This window comes from Mustela nigripes, chromosome 4, assembly GCF_022355385.1.
Source record: "Mustela nigripes isolate SB6536 chromosome 4, MUSNIG.SB6536, whole genome shotgun sequence".
Taxonomy (NCBI): domain Eukaryota; kingdom Metazoa; phylum Chordata; class Mammalia; order Carnivora; family Mustelidae; genus Mustela; species Mustela nigripes.
Genome location: NC_081560.1, coordinates 118734656 through 118754427, shown reverse-complemented (window position 1 = coordinate 118754427; position 19772 = coordinate 118734656). Strand labels below are relative to the sequence as shown.

At 45.1% G+C, this 19772-nt stretch overlaps 1 protein-coding gene across 1 annotated transcript in view; it reads right to left on the bottom strand.

The window, feature by feature from the left end:
• Nucleotides 1-19772, bottom strand: part of ASAH2 (N-acylsphingosine amidohydrolase 2) — a 99403-nt gene that overhangs the window by 44923 nt on the left and 34708 nt on the right. Inside the window, exons 5-7 of the mRNA XM_059395807.1 lie at nucleotides 12715-12891; nucleotides 11174-11301; nucleotides 9953-10030 (exon numbers count right to left, since the gene is read on the bottom strand). Of these exons, the coding sequence (XP_059251790.1) occupies nucleotides 9953-10030; nucleotides 11174-11301; nucleotides 12715-12891 (383 nt within the window). The remainder of the gene's footprint in view (nucleotides 1-9952; nucleotides 10031-11173; nucleotides 11302-12714; nucleotides 12892-19772) is intronic.

Below are 19772 nucleotides of genomic sequence, written 5' to 3'. Positions count from 1 at the left end.
AATCAAGGTACCAGGGAAGGTCAGAGGTTTGAGATTTTATCCCAGTCTGTAGCACCGTTAGTTAAAATTTCTGGGTCTCTGTTTCCTAAGACTGAACAGTAATAAATTTTGACTATGCTTTGTGACTCAATACGGAGCAAATTAATATAGACTATTCTAAGTATTCTCTCCTCCTGGGTCACTGAGGCATTTTCTAGGGCCTCTTTTAATTCAGACACTCCGCACTTCTTACTCCACAACAGAAAAAGAAAAGCCAGGTGCAAAAATGGAGCTGCTTCTGTATTCTAAAACAGTAACAAACCCGCCCTAAGTGCCATTTCTTCCAACTGGGCCATCACGTCCAGCATGAATGCTGTACTTTACATAGGGATGTGTTCCAAAGGGGTAAACAGAGGCTGAAATCCAGTCCTTGCCTGGCTCACGGAGCTCGGCACCTCAGTCAGCCCAGAGAAGGGAACGCCTGTGTATGCTGGGCACGAAGGTCTTCTGCACTAATGGCAGCCCTCTCCAACTTAAATGTCCACCAATGGGGAAGGAGAATATTGTACATCCATTCAAAGGTAGTGTTCACGAAGATATATAATAGTATGGGATCCTTTGGGGTAAATACAATATAGGAAGCTGTAGTAGGTTGAACAGCGCCCCCCTCCGCCACCATATTCACGTCCATCAGATCCTCAGAACGTGACCTTATGTGGAAATAGTCTTTAGAGATATAAACAAGGGAAAGAACAAATGAAATCATATTGGCCTGGGTTGGGTCTTACATCCAGTGACTGGTGTCCTCATACCAAGAGGAAAGGAATAGAGAGATGCCCTGAGACATCGAGAAGTAGGCGATGTGAAGAGAAGGGTCTACAACAGAAGCTGGGGAACACATGGAGCAGAATCTCCCTGAGAGGATCCAGGGGAAACCAACCCTGCCACCTGATTTTGGATTTCTGGCCTCTAGACATGCGAGAGAATCAATTTCTATTGCTTTAAGCCAGTCAGACTATAAGAATGTGTTAGGACCTCCTTAAGAAAGTGCTACAGAGGCCCTATGTTTTAGCAGCTAGAGTACTAGCTCTAGACTCAGACACAAATTGTTTAATCTAGTGGAACCTCAGTGTTCATTTCTGTAGAATAATGATAACTGTAGTATTTGCCGCCCATTTGACAACCAAAGGAACAAGTAAGCACATCTACAGTGCTTAACACAATCAATGATCTCCACAAGGAATGGAATGGATTACCACTATGATGAGAAGGATGGTTCTAATCCTGACCCCGCTGCTGTAGCTGATGACGATGATGGTCATGAGAAGGGGGAAAAAGATGCAAAGCTCTGTGTGTGTGCATGTGTGTGTGATAAGATTAAGACAACACTAAAACATAGGGTGCATGTGGACCTGGGTATATTCAACCCACATCACACACACATGAACTAATGAAAGGAAGAAACCTTGCCCTCCTGTGGCACAAATGTAAGGGCTTACCAAATACCCAGAGTCATCTACTTCCCCATCTCACTAGCAGGATAGGACCTGTGAAGAGCTCTGGCCAATCACACCAAAGCAAAACGACCACCCAAATTTTATGGGACTTTGTGTGGGGGGGAAATGTGCACATTTCGAGTCCTTAACAGGTTAAGCCACTAGAATTTCATGGTCTGTCTGCTGTGACTCCTGGAGCAAATTACCCTAAACCACACACCCCTTTTCCCCTCCCTTACAGTCTTCACCCTGCCCCACTACAAAGTATCTGGAAAGGAGAGGAAAGAGTGTTTCATTGCTTTATACTAGTTGAATTTTTAAACAAGCAGACGCAGTGAATAGGAACCAGACTGCTCAGTATGAAAGCAAGACCATGAGCTGTAGTCAGGGGAGCCTTTCTGAAGTTACAGGTGAACTCGGTGGCCAGCATCTCCGAAAAATCTTTCTACCATCTCTCTTCCATTCTCTGCTATTTTTATTGTATTTTTTATATTCTTATTTTAATATATTTTAATATTTTTATTGTCATCTGGGACTTTCATTCAAAAGTCCCAGATGACCCTCTCAAAACGTTATTGGGGAGATAGCTGGTTTCGGGAGGTCCCAGTAAGTCACTGCAATCAAAATTCTTCTATCCTAAATGGCACGATGAAGCAATCAACAAAGGCAGAACAAGAAACGGCCCAGAAAATATCTTCTAAAATTCGAGCCTAATGAACCAGGAACTGAAGGAACTGAAAGGAAGACAGAAGTGATTTGGCTTTGGGGATCTATTATTCAGAATAATCGGAGAGCAGGATAATACAAAGATGGACAAAAACACGGAGAACAACACCCCACTCATGTTTGGGTAACAGGAGTGAAAATGAGCAGAAACCTTCCAGAGGGCCGCTTGGCCACTTACAAGAAAAGGGGTAAAAACCAGCAGTCCTTTTGAGCCCAGAAATCACACTTCTAGGAATTCAAGCTTAAGGAAATCACTTGCAAATATACAAGATATCTGTTTTGGAATGCTTATCGCATTGCATTTATGATGGCAAAAACTGTAAACTAAGTATCAAATGATCGCCTATTTGTTGAGTACCTTGTCATACATAAAATGGCCTACCACACAGCCATTTAAAATGGTGACTTTAAAAAATACTTAGTAGCACTGAAAGGTACTCATAAGGTACTTCTAGATGAAAAAGCTACCAATGGCATACAAAGTCTCACTTTTTCAAGTAAAAAAATGTATGGATATGATTAGGGAAAGATCTAACAAGCTATGTAACAAAATGGTAATAGACGCTATCCTGTCCCAGAATTATCAGGTGATTTTTAATTTTCCTCCCCTTTTTGTTTCTTGTTTATTGTTGAAATATTTTAAAATACATGAACAAAAGAGAGGAGATTTTAAAAACCACTTGAGGGACTCCTGGGTGGCTCAGTGGGTTAAAGCCTCTGCCTTCGGCTCAGGTCATGATCTCGGCATCCTGGGATCAAATCCCGCATCAAGCTCTCTGCTCAGCAGGGAGCCTGCTTCCTCCTCTCTCTCTCTCTCTCTGCCTGTCTCTCTGCCTACTTGTGATCTCTGTCGGTCAAATAAATGAATAAAATCTTTTTTAAAAATTAAAAATAAAATAAAAAACACTTGATACCACCCCAAGGGTGAAGTCTGATGTAAACTATGGACTTTGGGTGATAATGATGTATCCATGTAGTTCACTGAATTTACGATGTATAGCCCTCTGGTCCCAGATGTTGATGGGGGAAAGGACAGGCAGATGGTATATGGAAAAATCTCTGCACTTTCTGCTTCATTTTGTCGGGACCCTAAAACTGGCCTAAAAAATAAAGCCCATTAAAAGGCAAAAAGTTACCCCAACCCTGCCACCGGGTCCCCCCTGCCTCCATCTATTAAGCAAAATGATCCCACAGCCAGCCAAGATTCAAGGGCTGGAGAAAGCCTGTCCTTGTTTTCATGGGTCCTATCGAGGTCACTTTGTACAGAATACATGTGATAAGAGTTTTTGTTGCCACCATCCTTGGAAATTATTATATTCCATTATTTTTTAAAAAGATTTTATTTACTTATTTGATACAGAAAGAGAGAGCGCACAAACAGGGGGAGCAGGGGAGGGAGACACAGGCTCCCCTATGAGCAGGGAGCCTGATACAGGCCTTGATCCCAGCACCTTGAGATCATGACCTGAGCCAAAGGCAGACACTTAACCGACTAGACCCCATAGGTGCCTCTAAAATCTTCCACTCAGAGATATTTTTTAAATGTCTATCAATCTTAAAAGGATAAGAGAGGGAGAAAAAAAATTGAAAAAGAGAGACAAATAGCACAAAATGAAAAGATATCCCCAAAGTGTAGATATGTAAGAATCACAATTCCTAAAAATAGACTAAACTCACTTATGAAACAATGAAGATTGTCAAAGTAAGAAATAAATAAAGCTATACGATACTCATTAGGGACACCTCTAAAATGTAAGAACAAATAAAAGTTGAAAGAAAATGATAGAAAAATATACCTGCAAATTCTAGCCTGTAGAGAGCTGAGTTAGTGATGCTAACATGAGAATACAAAGATTTTAAGACAAAAATAAAATTATTACTAGATTTAAAGAGGATCACTACAAAACACACACACACACACGCACACACACTTAGTAGCCCATGGAGAGACACTGTTAATATTTCTCACAGTATTTTAAAACTTCTAGTGCTCAGCATGAGTATCTACTTTTACAGAATGAACTTTTTAAAAATTTTTTAATTATTATTTTTAGTTTGTTTTTTTATTTATTTGACACAGAGACAAAGCGAGAGAGGGAACAGAAGCAGGTGCAGAGGGAGAAGGAGAAGCAGGATCTCTGCTGAGTAGGAAGCCAGATGTGGGGCCGCAATCCCAGGACCTTGGGATCATGACCTGATCTGAAGGCAGATGCTTAACGACTGAGCCACCCAGGTGCCCCCACAATGACCCTTTAGACAAGCTTGTTTTTTATTTTATGTTTTATGCTGGGAATTGGGCAGAAGAAAATGTACCTGAATATAAGCCATGATTGACTTTGGGAAATAAAATTTGGAGTTAACTTTTCTCTCTTTCTATTTGCCTATATATATATATTTTTTTTTAATTTTTCCATGGTGAGTACATATTATTTTTATACTTTAAAAAAAAAGTATACTTGGAATAAAAAAGGAATAGTCCCCCAAATCTCTTCAGGTTAGGAACATTCCAGAAATCCAACAATCAAGTAAGTCCAATGCCTTCAGCCAGTTATGACAACCGGTTTTATGGGCTTTGGTTTCCGAGTTTTGTAAACTTTCTTTTTTAAAAGATTTATTTACTTATGGTGGGGGGCGCACAGATGTGAGTGGGGGCGGGGAGGAGGGATAGAAGGAGGGGCAGAAGAGACTCTAAGCAGACTCCATGCCCAGTGTGGAGCCCAACACAGGACTTGATCCTTTGACCCTGAGATTATGAATTGAGCCAAAATCAAGAGTTGAATGCTTAACCACTTAACCGACTGAGACACCCAGGCACCCCTATAAACTTTGGGGTTTTAATCTTTTAAATTTAACAATTCAAATTAACAAGCATGATTTATCTCTGTCACCAGTCAGCTATTATCACCCTTGTCATCAAAGAGTGCTTAGTAGGGAGCTTCACTTTAAACAGGGACAGACCAGATGCAGGACAATCACTCCCCACACAGCCCGAGGCCCATCCTCCACCAGAGAGGAGCAGCACAAGTGCGCTGACAGGAAGTTGGAACAAAAAGACGGCCTCAACATGGCTGAGGCGGAACAGGAAGAAGAAATTCAGGACATAGTAACAGAGAGCGGGGTTTCGCAAACCAGAGTTGATGCAAATGGAGAAGGTATTTGTACCAACAAAGATGAGAGGAAGTGGAGAAAGGAGAAGTCCAGAATGACTGGTAAAGGGCAGTCACGGAGCGTTCCATGTTTGCTCCGTGAGTGGGGTGAAGAGACTGAGGGGGGAACACAGAAGGCAGAACAGACAGACCTGATTATTCAAGAAGTCATGCTCACAGATGGTAGAGAAGATTTACACATGCACACACACCCTACAACCAAGTTCTATAAGTCACCATCATCCAAATAAATTAGCTTAATGTCATAAATCGGGCTTCTCTAAGTGTGTACACCAATTATTCAAATAGGATGAACAAATCATCCTGTTGTTTTGTAACATACACCTTGAAAGAAACCCCTCAGGGTGCCTGGGTGGCTCAGCGGGTTAAGCCTTTGCCTTCGGATCAGGTCATGAAATATTATTATTATTATGAACAAGAAGATATTATTATGACCCCGGGATCCTGGGATCGAGCCCCACATCAGGTTTTCTGCTCAGTAGGGAGCCTGCTTCCCCCCCTCTCTCTACCTACTTGTGACCTTTCTCTCTGTCAAAACAAAAAACAAAAAACAAAAAAGCACTTTAGAAAGAACCCCCTTACACCACCCCTTTCTGCCAGCATAAGAGGGTCTTCAGTGTATAAAACACAAGGGAGTTGAGCAATCATTCAGAAATTTGCTTAGACCTTCCTCACAGCTCTGGTGATGAGAAGCCATGCCAGACAGAGCCCAACAGGGCTGACAAGATAAGAAAAGGAAGAGGAGAGTCCGTGACCCTCCTACAAGCTGAAGGAGAACCCGACAGGGCAGACAGGGAAGAGCAGGGAGATCAAGCCTGTGCTGGTGCCTGGAGCTTGAGGAAAATGAGCCTGGCCCCTCACACACCCCAAGATCCCACCCTGCTAGCACCCAGAGCCTCAGGCGTGAGGGCTACTGGGAGAAGTGGCTCACCACCAACCAGAGCTGCCCTTCAGATTATCTGTCCACACTTATGACTTTGCTATGGGTGCAGACATTTGAAACCTCAGCTGGTTTTCTCTCTTCAGAGTTCCCTCTCACCCATGGTGTCCTGTTCCAATAGGATCTCTCAAGACTTAATGTTGTGTTTTCCATTGGAGGACAGACTCCTTCTTTGGGGTGCCTTCTAGAGCTGCCCCAAAGTGGATTTTGTGAATGCCACTCAACTTCCATTTTAATTAAGAATTCAGAATGTCCCAAACATGACCTCCACATCTGGAGACAAATCATTTACTGTTTCTGCATGAGATAGCATCAAGCAAAAAGAAGCACTTTCCTGGCATAGACAGGCCAAGAAAAGCAAATGGTGCCCTTATGAATGCAAAGAACTCAATGACTTATGCAATAGGTTCACACATATAATTCTATCCCATTTTTCAGGTCACCACTCTTCCTAACCCTTCAAGAGCCTCCATCTCCCAACCCCAACTTAAAACACTTTAATGATTTTCCCTTCCTCCTGGTGTAAAGACCAAAACCTTTATCATAACATTTAATCTCTACTACTCACTTTAACTCACTACACTTTCTCCCCCGCACTCCAACCACACAGACCTTCTATCACCTCCTCAAATGGACCACAGGACTTTTGCACATGCTTCTCCATCTATGTTAAATGTTCCTTCACCACCACCACCTGCAGCCAGCTCCCCCATTTTGCACTTTAATTCTCATCCTTTCTTTGGTTTTTAGCTCCATTGCCACTTTCTTAAGGAATCTTTTCCCAGTCTCCCTGACCAGGTCAAGTCTTAAGAGAGCTGCACATACCTTCCTTTCATAACACTTAACCCAATTATAATTTTACAATCATACAGTTATAACCCAATTATAATTATTTGTATGACTATTTGGATACCTTTTGTCTCTACCAGGAGATTATAAATTCTACAAGGGCAACAACTCCCATCTATTTCTGCTCATCAATGTATCTATAGTGCTAGCTGAGTTCAGGACATATACATTCTACAATATTTAATGAACAAATGAGTAACTAATGGGCTGAAGATATTATATCCACATTTGAAAAATATGGAAATTGAGTGTCTGAGAATTTAAGGGATTTGCTCAAGGAGCACAGGCATGGGGATTTGGTTCCAAGGTATTTGATTCCTGATTTCACAGTCAGGAAATGCACCATTCCAAGGACTGGGAAGTCCTGCATGCCACATAGTAGGTACCCAGGGCAGACTTAAGGCCATAGCTGACCTTTGAACTAGATGATACCCATGCTCTGCAAATCTGAGATTCAGACTCCTCCTACCTTGGGAGTCTGCCTAACAGCAGGCACCTACATGTGGTGGCTGAGTTACTGAGCAGCCCAGACTTGACCTTATGCTTTGGATCACTTTTAATGCATTCAAAGACCAATTATCAAGATGCAGTAAGAGGCAATTGCAGGAGCAATTACATCACGGAAAACATATGGCAAATACAAAAACAATAGAAAGTTATTGCACTGTGTTGCGCCTAGCAGATGGAGGAGAGCTGTTATAACCTTGACAGTTGACCCTGAGACTTCTAGACATGTTATATAGTCAGATGCAAGGAAGCAAGAACATCTGGCAAAAGGATAACATGTTTTAGCTTTCCGTCGGCATTGCTAAATGATTCGGAAACTAATAAAAGGGAATCATGAATGGTCTCAGTCATCCTTCCAGGAGTTAGGCTAAAACGATAAGGAATAATGGTCCTTCTGCCAATAAATGTGGAATTCTCTAACTAGTCACAGATGACATGCTTGTGTCCTGATGGTCTCTGCACCAAATATCCCACCAGCGTGACTCACAGTCTGGAACTAGCTCACCTTTTCAGGTCCATCCCTAGCCCCCTGTCTGAGAGTCACCCATACTCTCGCCTCACAGCTCACCATGTTTTCAGGACTCCGTGAGAAATCCCTCGGGTCCTTCAGATCCAATGTGAACGTCATTTTCTCTATGAAGCCTTCCGTGTTGCTCCCGCATTAGTGCCAGCACCGTCACATTCCCACAGCATTTATTCATGCCCAGGTGGTAACATTCGTGACCATGGGATTTATGTTATGATTCCTTGTCTGTCTGTCTCTGTCCCCTGCCTCTAATCATTCCACTGGTCGGGGATGGGACCTTCAAGATAGGGACCATGCCTTATTCATACCCCTAGCACAGAGTCGTAGCCCTGACATTCAGAAAGTCTATTGAGTGAAACACCGGGCCAGGGGCACTGATCAGTAGATGAATTAATCATTAATGGATGGATGACTCCTATTATGTCAGCCTGGAAAATAAAGACTATTTTATCAGGGACTTTCTAGCGACCTCACCTGAAACCCAAAGAAGTAACTCCAGCTGCTAAGAATGTCAAGCACTCTGATAAGCCAGTAATGGCGTTCTTCCCAAGTATTACCTCATTTAGTCTTGAAATGATCCTCTGCGTTTCAATGGAATTCCCAGTCTCAAATGGAATGGCTGAGGTGTAAGTAGGTAAGTTACTTCCCCCAGGCCTCAGGGTTAGTAAGTAGAAAGTTAGGATTTGAACTCAAGTCCTAAAACCTATGTGAACACTAGAACACTGCACCACCAGGCTGCCCCCCAACTAGTTACAGGGCCAGTCCTGGTGATGGTCTTTCATGTTTTCATTCACCTCTTATTACTTATTACTTTTAATTAACTGTGAATTTGACTTCCATAGAAACTTTCACATACTGCCTTCACTAACACTTATTAGCAACATTTCAAGGGCTCACCTTATCCCTCACTTTGAAAGTAAGAAAATCAAGACTTAGAGCAGTTAAGTAACTTAGCCAAAGTTACATAGCTCATCACAATGAGAACCCAGAGTGACCCCAGGCCACTTAACCGCAGGGCCCGTGCGCCATCTTGTGCTCCCACTGGGCATCCTCGATCACTTGGAATCCACATGTCAAGGCATCGGCACTGTTACCCATCCAGTAGCCGAGACTCTCCGATTGCAGGGACCAAATTCACATGTGAATTCAAATACCTTCTTTTTGAAGAAAACAAAATCCATGTTTTCTTACATATAAAACGGGACTCAAATCCATGCCAAGCTGTAGTTTTGCCTCAATTCTGCTTCCATCACTAATTAGCACTGTCCTTCGTTAGATGTCACTTCTTTCTTGTAGGAAAACACAAGTAAATCATCTTGAACCCACCAGCCCATGCCTGGTCGGTTAGAGCATCTTCTCATTTTACCCAGAGAGAGTGGTGCATCTCATTACGGGAGGGAAGTCCCATATATGACGTCATGAGAAAGGAATAAGCACTAGCATTGACTGAATTCTTACATCACACGCCAGATGCTATGCTGCTTTCTGCACACAGTTACCTCATTTACATCGTCCTTTAACTAACCCTGTTTTCCTGCTGTGGAACTGAGCCCTGGGAGGCTGAGAGCCTTGCCCCGGGGTCCCCGGCTGGATCCCAGATGGGTCGGATTTCCACCTCTGGACTCTTAACCACTCCACAGATTCTCAGCCCCTTCTGCCACGATTCTAGTCTCTCCCTCCCCACTTCCCCTCTGCAGGATTCAGGAAAGTTATCCAGACAGAATGAAAACCAAAAAGAAAAAAAAAAAGGTGAACAGAGTACCTGAGAAGGCCCAGTTCAGCTCCATTCAAATCTTGCATTTTTAGGACGACCATTTCTTTATCAGTATTTGAAGAATACCTAGTCGGCCAAACAAAGAAACTCAGTCACTTCTATATCAGAGCCTGGCCCTCCTGTGTGACTAGCAGTAAAAGCTGACACAGAAACCAAAATACCTTTCCATAAGCCAGGCGCCCTAACAGGCTGACAGTCTCACGAACCACACCCGGGACCCCATTCCTCGTCTAAAGAAATGGTTTGCAAACGCCACCAGAGTCAGAGGCATCAGGCCAGCCAACGAGAGGTGACGTGTACATCTCTATGTCGTACACGTGATCTTCGATAACATACTGGTATTTCTTACAAAAAGGATCTGCCTTTGACATTTCTACTCAGATTAAATTCTAATGGAATCTCTTAAAAATAGCAGGGACTATGCAAAATCAAAAGCATTCGTGACCTGCAGCATAAAGCAGTTCTTTCATGTCCTTTCAGTGGGTGTCAGATTACGTTTTCTAAAAGTCAGCTCCTTTGAAATCTACTGAAAAGTACACAGACAAATGTAAAAGGTTAAGCGGTCAAATCAAAACAGAAATATTCTTTTCCTACACTGTAGTAGGCAAGTGCTTCTCGTCTGTTGCAGACCTGGTTCAGCACGTTAAAGAAAAAGACAAATAACTATCTCCCTTCGTTGTTCCATTCAACTCTGCTAGTTTTATTTCTTGCTTTTCATTCCAGTTTTATCCTTTTATGACCTTTCTCTTGCCACAGTCTCCTGGAAGAAGATGATTTCTTCTGAATGACATAATAAAAGGAGCTATTCGTTAATTTAACAAATATACGTTGCGCACACTTTTATTTCCACTTTACAGAAGAGGCTGAGAGCCCATAGATTAGGAACAAGTAAATAACCAAAGGTCACACGGTTAGGAAAAGATCACGTTGAGATAAGACCCGAGTCGTGCCCGATTTCAAAGCCGGTGGTCCTTTCGACATTGATATTGATACCTGCCCTCCCCCAACAGCCAGCAAAGCACCGAGACTTGTGTGCAGGTACTGACTTGGTATTTCTGCCACTCTTAAACTCTAAGCATGCTTCAAATTTATCTTAGTTGTAATACTCCTTCAGGATCTTTCCCCATTCCTTGAGGAACAACTGTGTTCTTAGATTTTGTGACCGACGCCTAAAGGAAACACATGATCTGATTCCAATCATCCCCTCACCTGGCTCGCTCTGACTCAGGATTCTGAAGGTAGGAAGAAGGGCTTCGGTTGATCTGGGCACCTTCCACAATTCCTTTGTTGATAAAGATTTTGCCTGGTTTCATATTTCTGTGCGCCATCTCGATGCTCTGTGGGTTAAAGAGAGAGAGTGCAAGTGAGTTGTGAATTTAGAAATCCTGGTGGGGTACGGACTTAGTCAATACAAAGAGAAGGGTGCTGTGGACAGTTTTCTTGGTCTCCAAGCTGCCCCAGCTAGGGAGGGTTGGTCACTCTGGGGGTGCGCAGTTGGCCTTGGGGCTGAGACACAGAATTGCTGGGAACTCAGGAGCTCGCGCCGATGGGAAGCCGAGTGTCTTAGCGCGCCCGTGTTAGGCACCGTCCTCAGGTTCAGGAGGCCAAACAGGGAGCGACTCCCCCAGCACTGGCCCAGAATTGGTAACATGTAGGCGTTTCCCCTCCATACCTACTCCATCCACCCCACTCTCTGAGGCAAAGTGTTTTGGAACTTTTCTAACTCAAAACCACAATAAGCAATATATTCTTCATCACAGCTTAATATCCCTCAACATGTGCATCCTAAAACAGACATCCACAAGATGAACTACATCCTTATGATGTGTTTGGCACCATGATACTCTCTGATCTGATCTCTGATCTCAGGTCGTATTGCAACCCACGAAATTGATTTCACGCAGCCAGTCATGAACTGCGGGGCAGAATCTAGAACATTGCTGTAAAGACATGTCTGGGGGGCTCAGTCAGTTCAGCGTCCACTTTCGGCTCAGGTGATTGCAGGGTCCTGGGATCAAGTCCCACATTGGGCTCCCTGCTCTGCTTTTCCCTCTACCCATTCCCCCCTGCTCATGATCTCTCTCTCTTTCTCTCTCTCTCTCATACTCTCACTCTCTCAATTAAATAAATAAAATCTTAAAAAAAAAAAAAAAAAAAAAAAGACATGTCTGCTTTTGCCGACTAGGTTGCCAGGCTTAGAGAGTAGCTTCCTGAGAAAAAGTAGAGAGAGACTACATTTCAAAGGCAAAAGCGTGAGGAGCACACTAGAAAGGCTCCTGTGTGAGAGCTGGGGAGAGAGGAGAAAGAGGCACCCAAGCCAGCAACAGCAGGGGGTCTGGGCGTTCTGGGAGCACCATGTCATCTGCAGCGACCATTGAGGATGTGGGTAAGCACTGAGGGTGTGCGTGGAAATAGGATCCCCCGTCATGCTATCTGGGAAATAGGAGGCAAGATTACAATTACTCGTAATTACTTTAGGTTCCTTGATGGGCTCCTTTCCGTGTGACTTAGCACAGAGAACAGACCGCATGGGGCCCTCTGCGTTACAAAGGTTATGACCATCGCTTTAGACAATGGCATGAGGCTTCCTGCAGAGAACTGTCCTCTCTCCATCGGTGGGTGCCTGGGAGACCAGAAGCTACATGGGAGTCAGGAACGAGGGCGAGGTAGGAGCAAAGATGCGCAGCCCGAGATCCTAGAAGGACTCTCTCCGTATCACAGCACACCACTCCTGCACCCTCTGTGCCTACCTTCACAATGCCAGTGACCATGTATTCAAAAGTTCGATTGCTGAACCCTTCGCTGGCGATGACAAATACAGTGTACTGGAAAAACCCCGCTGGCCCCGAGTGAGTGTGAGTGCCGCTCAGGACGACATTGTCCCTTCTGTACAGGGAGCCGTATTTACTCTGCAGTCTGTTCAGGACCTACCGGAGAAAAGAAAACAAAAAATTAGAACTAAGAAGAGGGATAACAGAACAGCTCACTATGGAAAAGGCTCGGAAGAGGCTCATCGCCAGTCCCTACCAATGACATGCCTGGCGGGAGGCCCTTCCCTCTAGGGGGGAGTGTGTTGCCATGGTAACAACGTCAACACCAAGGGTCCCTGCCACGGCAGACGTTTCATGGCTCCTCGCTCTGTGTAAGCACCGGGTTGGGTATCACACACATTACGTTGTTTTAGAATCTTTGTAACAACCCCAACAAGTAGGTATTTTTAAGCTTCCAGCTGAGAACACGGAAGCGTCCAGAAGATAAATACCGTGCCCACTGCTCTCATAAGGAGCAGGGCCACAATCCAGATCTGTGTCGCGAAAGAAAGAGTGCACTTTCCTATTCATTATTCCACATGTAGTGTTAGTGTCCAAGCACTGGTCTGAGCACTAGGGATAGGTGAGGTTCCTACCCTGACCAAGCTTTTTTTCTTAATGGGAGAGAAACGAGCAAACAGAGAAGTGTGTCTTATTACATTAGATCATGCAGGGGTGAGTGCCATGAAGAAACATGTTTCTGGGAAGGGAAAGAGAGAGTGACGGGTGTCAGCGAGGAAAACTACCTTTCAAAGACGTTATCTTCCATCAGAGGCTTAAAATGAAGAGCCTGAGCTGGTCAGGCAATGCACAGGGAGAAGTGAACAGAGCATGAATGGAGTGTGTCCAGGCCTCTTTACTGCCTCCTGGCCCAAAATGAAGAACTCCACACCAGACACATGGGGTCACACCTACTGGTCTGAGGGAAGCCGGCTGCCATGATGTAAGGACACCCCAGCAGCCCTGTGGGGACACCCTGTGTGGAAAGGAACCCTCTCGTCAGCACCAGCTTGCCGACCCCTCAGACCCTTTGACCCTTCACCTCAGGAAGCCTTCCAACACCCGCAGCCTCAGGCAGCCCGGGAGTCCCACCTCACGACACAGCAGGAAGGTGTGGGACGGCTGTTCTCACCTCAGTTGGAATCACCCAGCCTGGCCCCCTGGGATTCCGGAGCCACAGAAAGGACAGGACGAGTGTAGGTTTAGGCCCGAGTTTTCCAGATGACTCACTGTGGAGCAGGAGATAACGCACAGAGAGACCGGGGAGTGCGCACTGAACCCATCAGCCGGTGAACATCTCATCATGTGTGATAACGTGTGCTTATGGGGCATAGACACATCGAGAAAATGACAGAGAGAAATCGCTAATGGTGTCCAGCACCTGTTTCTGACTCTGCTTTCATCAGCTCCAATCTGAAAGTTGGTATTATCGTGGAAAAGATGTTCTGACTTTTTTTAGGCCAAAAATCATTAAAATGATCTCACGGGGCACCTGTCAGTTCAGTGTCCAACTCTTGGTTTCAGCTCAGGTCATGATCTCAGGGTCCTGAGATCGAGCCTCTGGTTGGGCTCCACACTCAGCAGGGAGTCTGCTTGAAGATTCTCTCCCTCTGCCCCTGCCCCTGTGCACTCACTTTCTCTCAAATAAATAAACAAAATTTTTTTTTTAAGTGTCAAACCCAAACCAACCTTCCTCGACGTAGGACACTATCACCTAATACCAGGCACAGGGATGAAATCTCCCCTCTGGCAGGGACGGTGAATACCACTTACTTGTGGACCCAGTTCTACTTACTGGTAGCTGTTGAGAAGGATTCTGAATCCAAATCTGGCTTAGCAAAACAAGAAGGCCTTTTCTGACTCGCAATCCTGTCTACCTCGAGAATGGCACAGACGGCGGTGTGCTGAGAAGCTGTCACACAGACAGAAATGAAAGCACCCCCCTTCGAATTGTTCACCAGTTTCTGATGTATAAATACCCCCACCACAGTCCATTTCAAGCTACCAAAATCTAACAACAAGCTTAGCAAGTTCCTGAACATTTAACAGTCAGCCCTCGTGAGCTGGCCCAAGCCAGTTCCAACAACACCCCGGAACAAAAGGGCATGGCAGGAACTTTGGTATCATATACCCAACACACATAAATGCATCCATCCAACCTCTTCTGTTTTAGGTGAAGAGTTACACACCCTCATCTACCCGTGTGGCCACTGAATGACAAAGACCTTACGACCCATCCTGTCTTGTGAACCAATCCAGCCCCAAACACTGATTGTTAGGTTATTGCAAGCCAATGTGGAGAGGAAATAGGACATGACCAGACTAACTCTCTCTGACCAAGTAGCCCACATTCTCCATCCCAAGAAGTTTCCATGTCGCTTCTGTGGAACCTAACTCCAGCCCACATGTTTCGTTGCTCTTTTACCTTCTTCCACAGAGTGATGACGACACTCACAAGGAAGAAGTGTCTGTTGGGAGCGGGTGGAAAAGTCACTGAGGGGGTACCACAAAACTCACTACAAGCCTGGTACTACACCCATTTTTATTCCCAGAGAACTATGATGTTAGGATTATAGAAGTCAGTGTACATCTCCTTATTCTCTCAGGAATCAAGCCTGTAAGCAGATGGAAATTATGGCTCTCGGGGTGCCTGGGTGTTCACTGGGTTAAGCCTCTGCCTTTAGCTCAGATCATGATCTCAGGGTCCTGGGATCAAGCCCCACATCAAACTCTCTGCTCAGTGGGGAGCCTGGCCCCCTCTCTCTCTGCCTGCCTCTCTGCCTACTTGTGATCTATCTCTCTGTTAAATAAATAAAGAAAATCTTTTTAAAAAGAGAAATTATGGCTCTCATGTTTAAAAAAAAAAAAAAGACTACAAACAGCTCACAGCCATTGCATCCTAAACTACACTCTCCAATATGAAGTCCAACACATGGGACTTCAAGAAGAAGGGAAGAAAAACTCAATCATCTAATGACAATGCCTGCGGGTAACCATTATAATTAGTAAGTTCCCTACCTCAGGAGAGGAGAGGGTTTGAACAGAGTGAAGAAGTTGCCCAAGGGTCTACAGCTCACCCCTCTGTGTTCAGTTTCCTAATACCGATACACCTGAGTTCCTGCCATGGAAAGATCTGGCAAGCCGCTCTGTTCTCCTGTCCTGCCTCACTGCTCAGGGATCTTCCCGCACCTTCATTCCATGCTGGAAATTTCATCAATCCTTACAGCTGAGACTGAGAAGCTGCCTAAAACCAGATGTTCTAAAGCAGCCTAAGAGCACCTGTTTCACTACGTTTATTTTTCACACCTGACCTTGGGTTCATCTGGATGAGAGAAGTGGGTTCATTGTAAGGCCTTCCCAGTTGGGTCTCAGACCGCACGGGGAAGTAGAAATCAGAAGAGCTGGACAAATGCTGGGTGGACTGCTGACTTCACAGCCTCTGCAAACCAACTGTCCACCTTCGGATACCACCCCCAAAAGTCCACCTCTGAGTCTCCTGTTTCTTCTCATGACCCTACCGTTTCCCTGTGAGAAGCACAGCCGACGCTCAGGGAAAGCAGGAAGCGTAGTGGTAGCGAGTGTGGGTGCTGACGTCCAGAGGCCGTGGGTGTACCCTGCCCAGCCACTTCCTAGCTGGCTGCTTGTGCACAGGTCACTCGATCCCCTGCAGCTCGCTTTCCCAATCCGTCCAATGACATAATGATAGCACCTCCCTCCTTCGGATGTTTGGAGGATTAAATCCATTCATACATATGAAGTAATCAGTGTGTGACTCATCGTGGGGACCACGCCAGTGTTAGCTTTTATTTCTACTCACTCCCGAATCTCACTAGCATTTAATGTGACCTCCTACTGCCATGGAGTCTCGCTGCCACCCACTGATTTAAGACCTTTGTGCCAGCCTCACGTGGCACAGGAGAAACTTCCAGGCAGAGTTGAAATCCTTCCTGCCACCCGAGTTTCCCTTTCTAGTTCGCTCAGCCTTCCGACGCACCAGAGAGCTCCCACGGGTTCCTGCGTTTGAAACACGGAGCATGATTGCCAGTTTCCCACGTGGACCCTCACCGGTACAGCCTTGGCATTCATGGAACCAAACTGCCAATCTGTGTCCTCACCTCCTGCCCCAGTCTGGCATCAAACATCCCTGATGCATCATCCTGGAGCAAAATTGGGTTCGTGTTACTCCTCCACTCAGAAGTTTTCAAAGAATCCCCAGTGCTTACCGGAGTCAAAATAAGCTGGCATCCCAGGCCCTCTACAGTTATGAGCAGCATACCTTCCAGGTGTATTCCCCATTACGTGCCCACATGTGTCCTAATGGCAGCAATCCCTGTCCCTTCCAAAGACAGTCTACATTCCTCCCTGTGTCTCCGTGTTGTCACACCGTCTCTCCATTTGATAGCTCTCTCTCCCCATGTTAGCCATTTAAAATTCTTCCCATTCAGATAAAGAAGATGTGGTGTACATATATACATATGTATATAATATATACAATATTCCATTATATATATGGCATAATACACCATTAGATGCATATATATACATCATATATTGCATTATATATAAAATATTCCATAAGAAAATGTAATCTTGCCATCAGCAACAACACGGACAGATCTAGAAGGCATAATGCTCAGTGGAATGAGTCAGTCAGAGAAAGAGGAGTACCACATGAGTCCATTCATGGGTGAAATGGAAGAAACAAAACAAACACACACTGAGGGAAAAAAGGACAAACCAAAAAACAGACCTAACTATAGAGAGCAAACAGAGAGTTCCCACAGCGGGAGGGGTGACCTAGGCCAAGGCCACGCGCAGCCCGCTCACTATGGTGCACACTGAGTCATGTGCAGAGCTGTGGAAGCACTGTATTTTTTACTCCTGAAAATAATATAACAATACTGTTAACTATTCTGGAATTGAAATAAAATAAAATCCTGCCCATTCACGTGTCATGTCCGTCATGAGATTATTCCCTGCTTCCCAGTCCCCTTGGGGTGGTTTTAAACCACTGTGTGTCCACAAGTCCCTTGCCAGCCCTCCCTTTCGGAGGGGACACTTTGCTTTCTTTCCCCTCCCTCAGTGTGACTTGGTGACTTACTTCCAATGGACAAAATGGGCTAGAAGTGCAACTTCTGACCCAGGTTAAGAGGAGCACTGTGACTTCCCCCCTGAGGTAGTGACTCTGGGGAGAGCAGCTGCTCTGGGCTGTGATGATGCAGAAAGTGGGGAATAGAGGCCTTTGGCCGGCAGCCATGCCAGGGAATCAACTTAGAGGTGGATTAGTCAAGGCTTCCAATGACTGAAGCCTTTGTCAACACCTTGATTCCAAGACACCCTAAGCCAGAACCACACATCTAAGCCAGTCCTGATTTCCTGACAAAGAAAAGGTGCGATTATGTCTATTGTTTTAAGCCATTGTATTCTGGGGCTATTTGTTACTCAGTAATAGATAACGAACACACCACCCTACGTTACTCCAATGAGTTACAGAGAGTGTTTTCTACTACGGCCCTTCCTTCTCTCCACAACTAGGTAGTGAGCTCATAGGAAATGTGGATTACAACTCAGGTTATGTGCTCCCTAAGTGACCAGCAAAGTACCGTGCAAAAAGCAGGTGGTCAAAGCATTTTTTTCCTCCACATTAATAGAATAATGTCACTTTTAAGAACCCACCCATGAGGGCTCTGTGGTACCAGGCATACGTGTGTTCAAAACCCAGCTCTACCATTCGCTGACTGTGTGAATTTGGGAAAGTTCCTCGCCTCTTCTAAGACTCCATTATTTTATCCATAAAGTGGGGATAACAAAAACGCATCTCATAGTTTTGTTGTAAGTGTAGGAGTGGGGAGAACTTGTGGCCCCCTGCTCCTTGGGTGTCAATGATGGGGGAGGCGACATTGGAGAAATGCTCCAAGGCCTCCCCTTGTCATCCTTGTTACTGGCCACTTCATGACACAGGAGAAGCATTGTTTAAGAGAGGCTAACAGAATGTGACCTCGAATAGTGACATTTAATGCTCACTTTCCTGGGTGCTCCGGACTCCCTTCTTGGTCACCTTCATCGGTATGGGAGCAGACATTGAAAGAGCACGTTCTCTTCCTGTGACCTGATCCCATGCAGACAATACAACTGTGCCAAGGCCAAGAACCTGGCTTAGAAAAATAGAGCTGGAAGGCCGTACCCATCACCCTATGTCTCCCTGTCCCTCTGCGCATCTTACTGCTGCCTGCCCAGAACCCACGGGCACCTTCTGCTAAACCCAACCTTCTCCACAGACGGGGTAATATGGTCTCAATTCTGGGACAATCACAAAAGAGCCCACCATTGCCTACAATAGAGCTTAAAGAGTAAGAAAGCTAACATTGTATTCTTTTTACAACTTGTTACAGAAATTTTAAAACATGTACAAAAATCATCGGAATCGCATAATGAGACCCCCATCTCCCTCTCACCCAACTCCAGCCATTTATGGCCAACCTCATTTCAATGTTGTATATTACTTCTCATCTGGCCTCTTGCATCTCAATTGTCTAAAAACTTGAGGGAAGGATTACTGAGTTGGAGTCGGAGCTCTCTGACTTCTAACAAGGAGGGTTAAATAAGAGAATGGATGTGAAGGTTGCCTCAAACATAATAAGCTTGCAAAACACAGTAACAGCGATGATGAGCCGTCATTGTCAAGTTTGCAAGTTTGACCAAGGTGGCAGAGACCGGAATTGTTCGCAGGCCGATTGTCCGAAGGCTTCCACAGAGTAGAAACTCACCGGATGAGAAGCCAGGAGGGCTTAGCTCCTGTCACATCCACTCAGAGCGTTTCTTTTATTTTATTTTTTTTTTTTTTAATTTATTTGTCAGAGAGAGAGAGAGCACAGGCAGAGTGGCAGGCAGAGTCAGAGGGAGAGGCAGGCTCCCTGCGGGGCAAGGAGCCCGACGTGGGACTCGATCCCAGGACACTGGGATCATGACCTGAGCCGAAGGCAGCTGCTTAACCAACA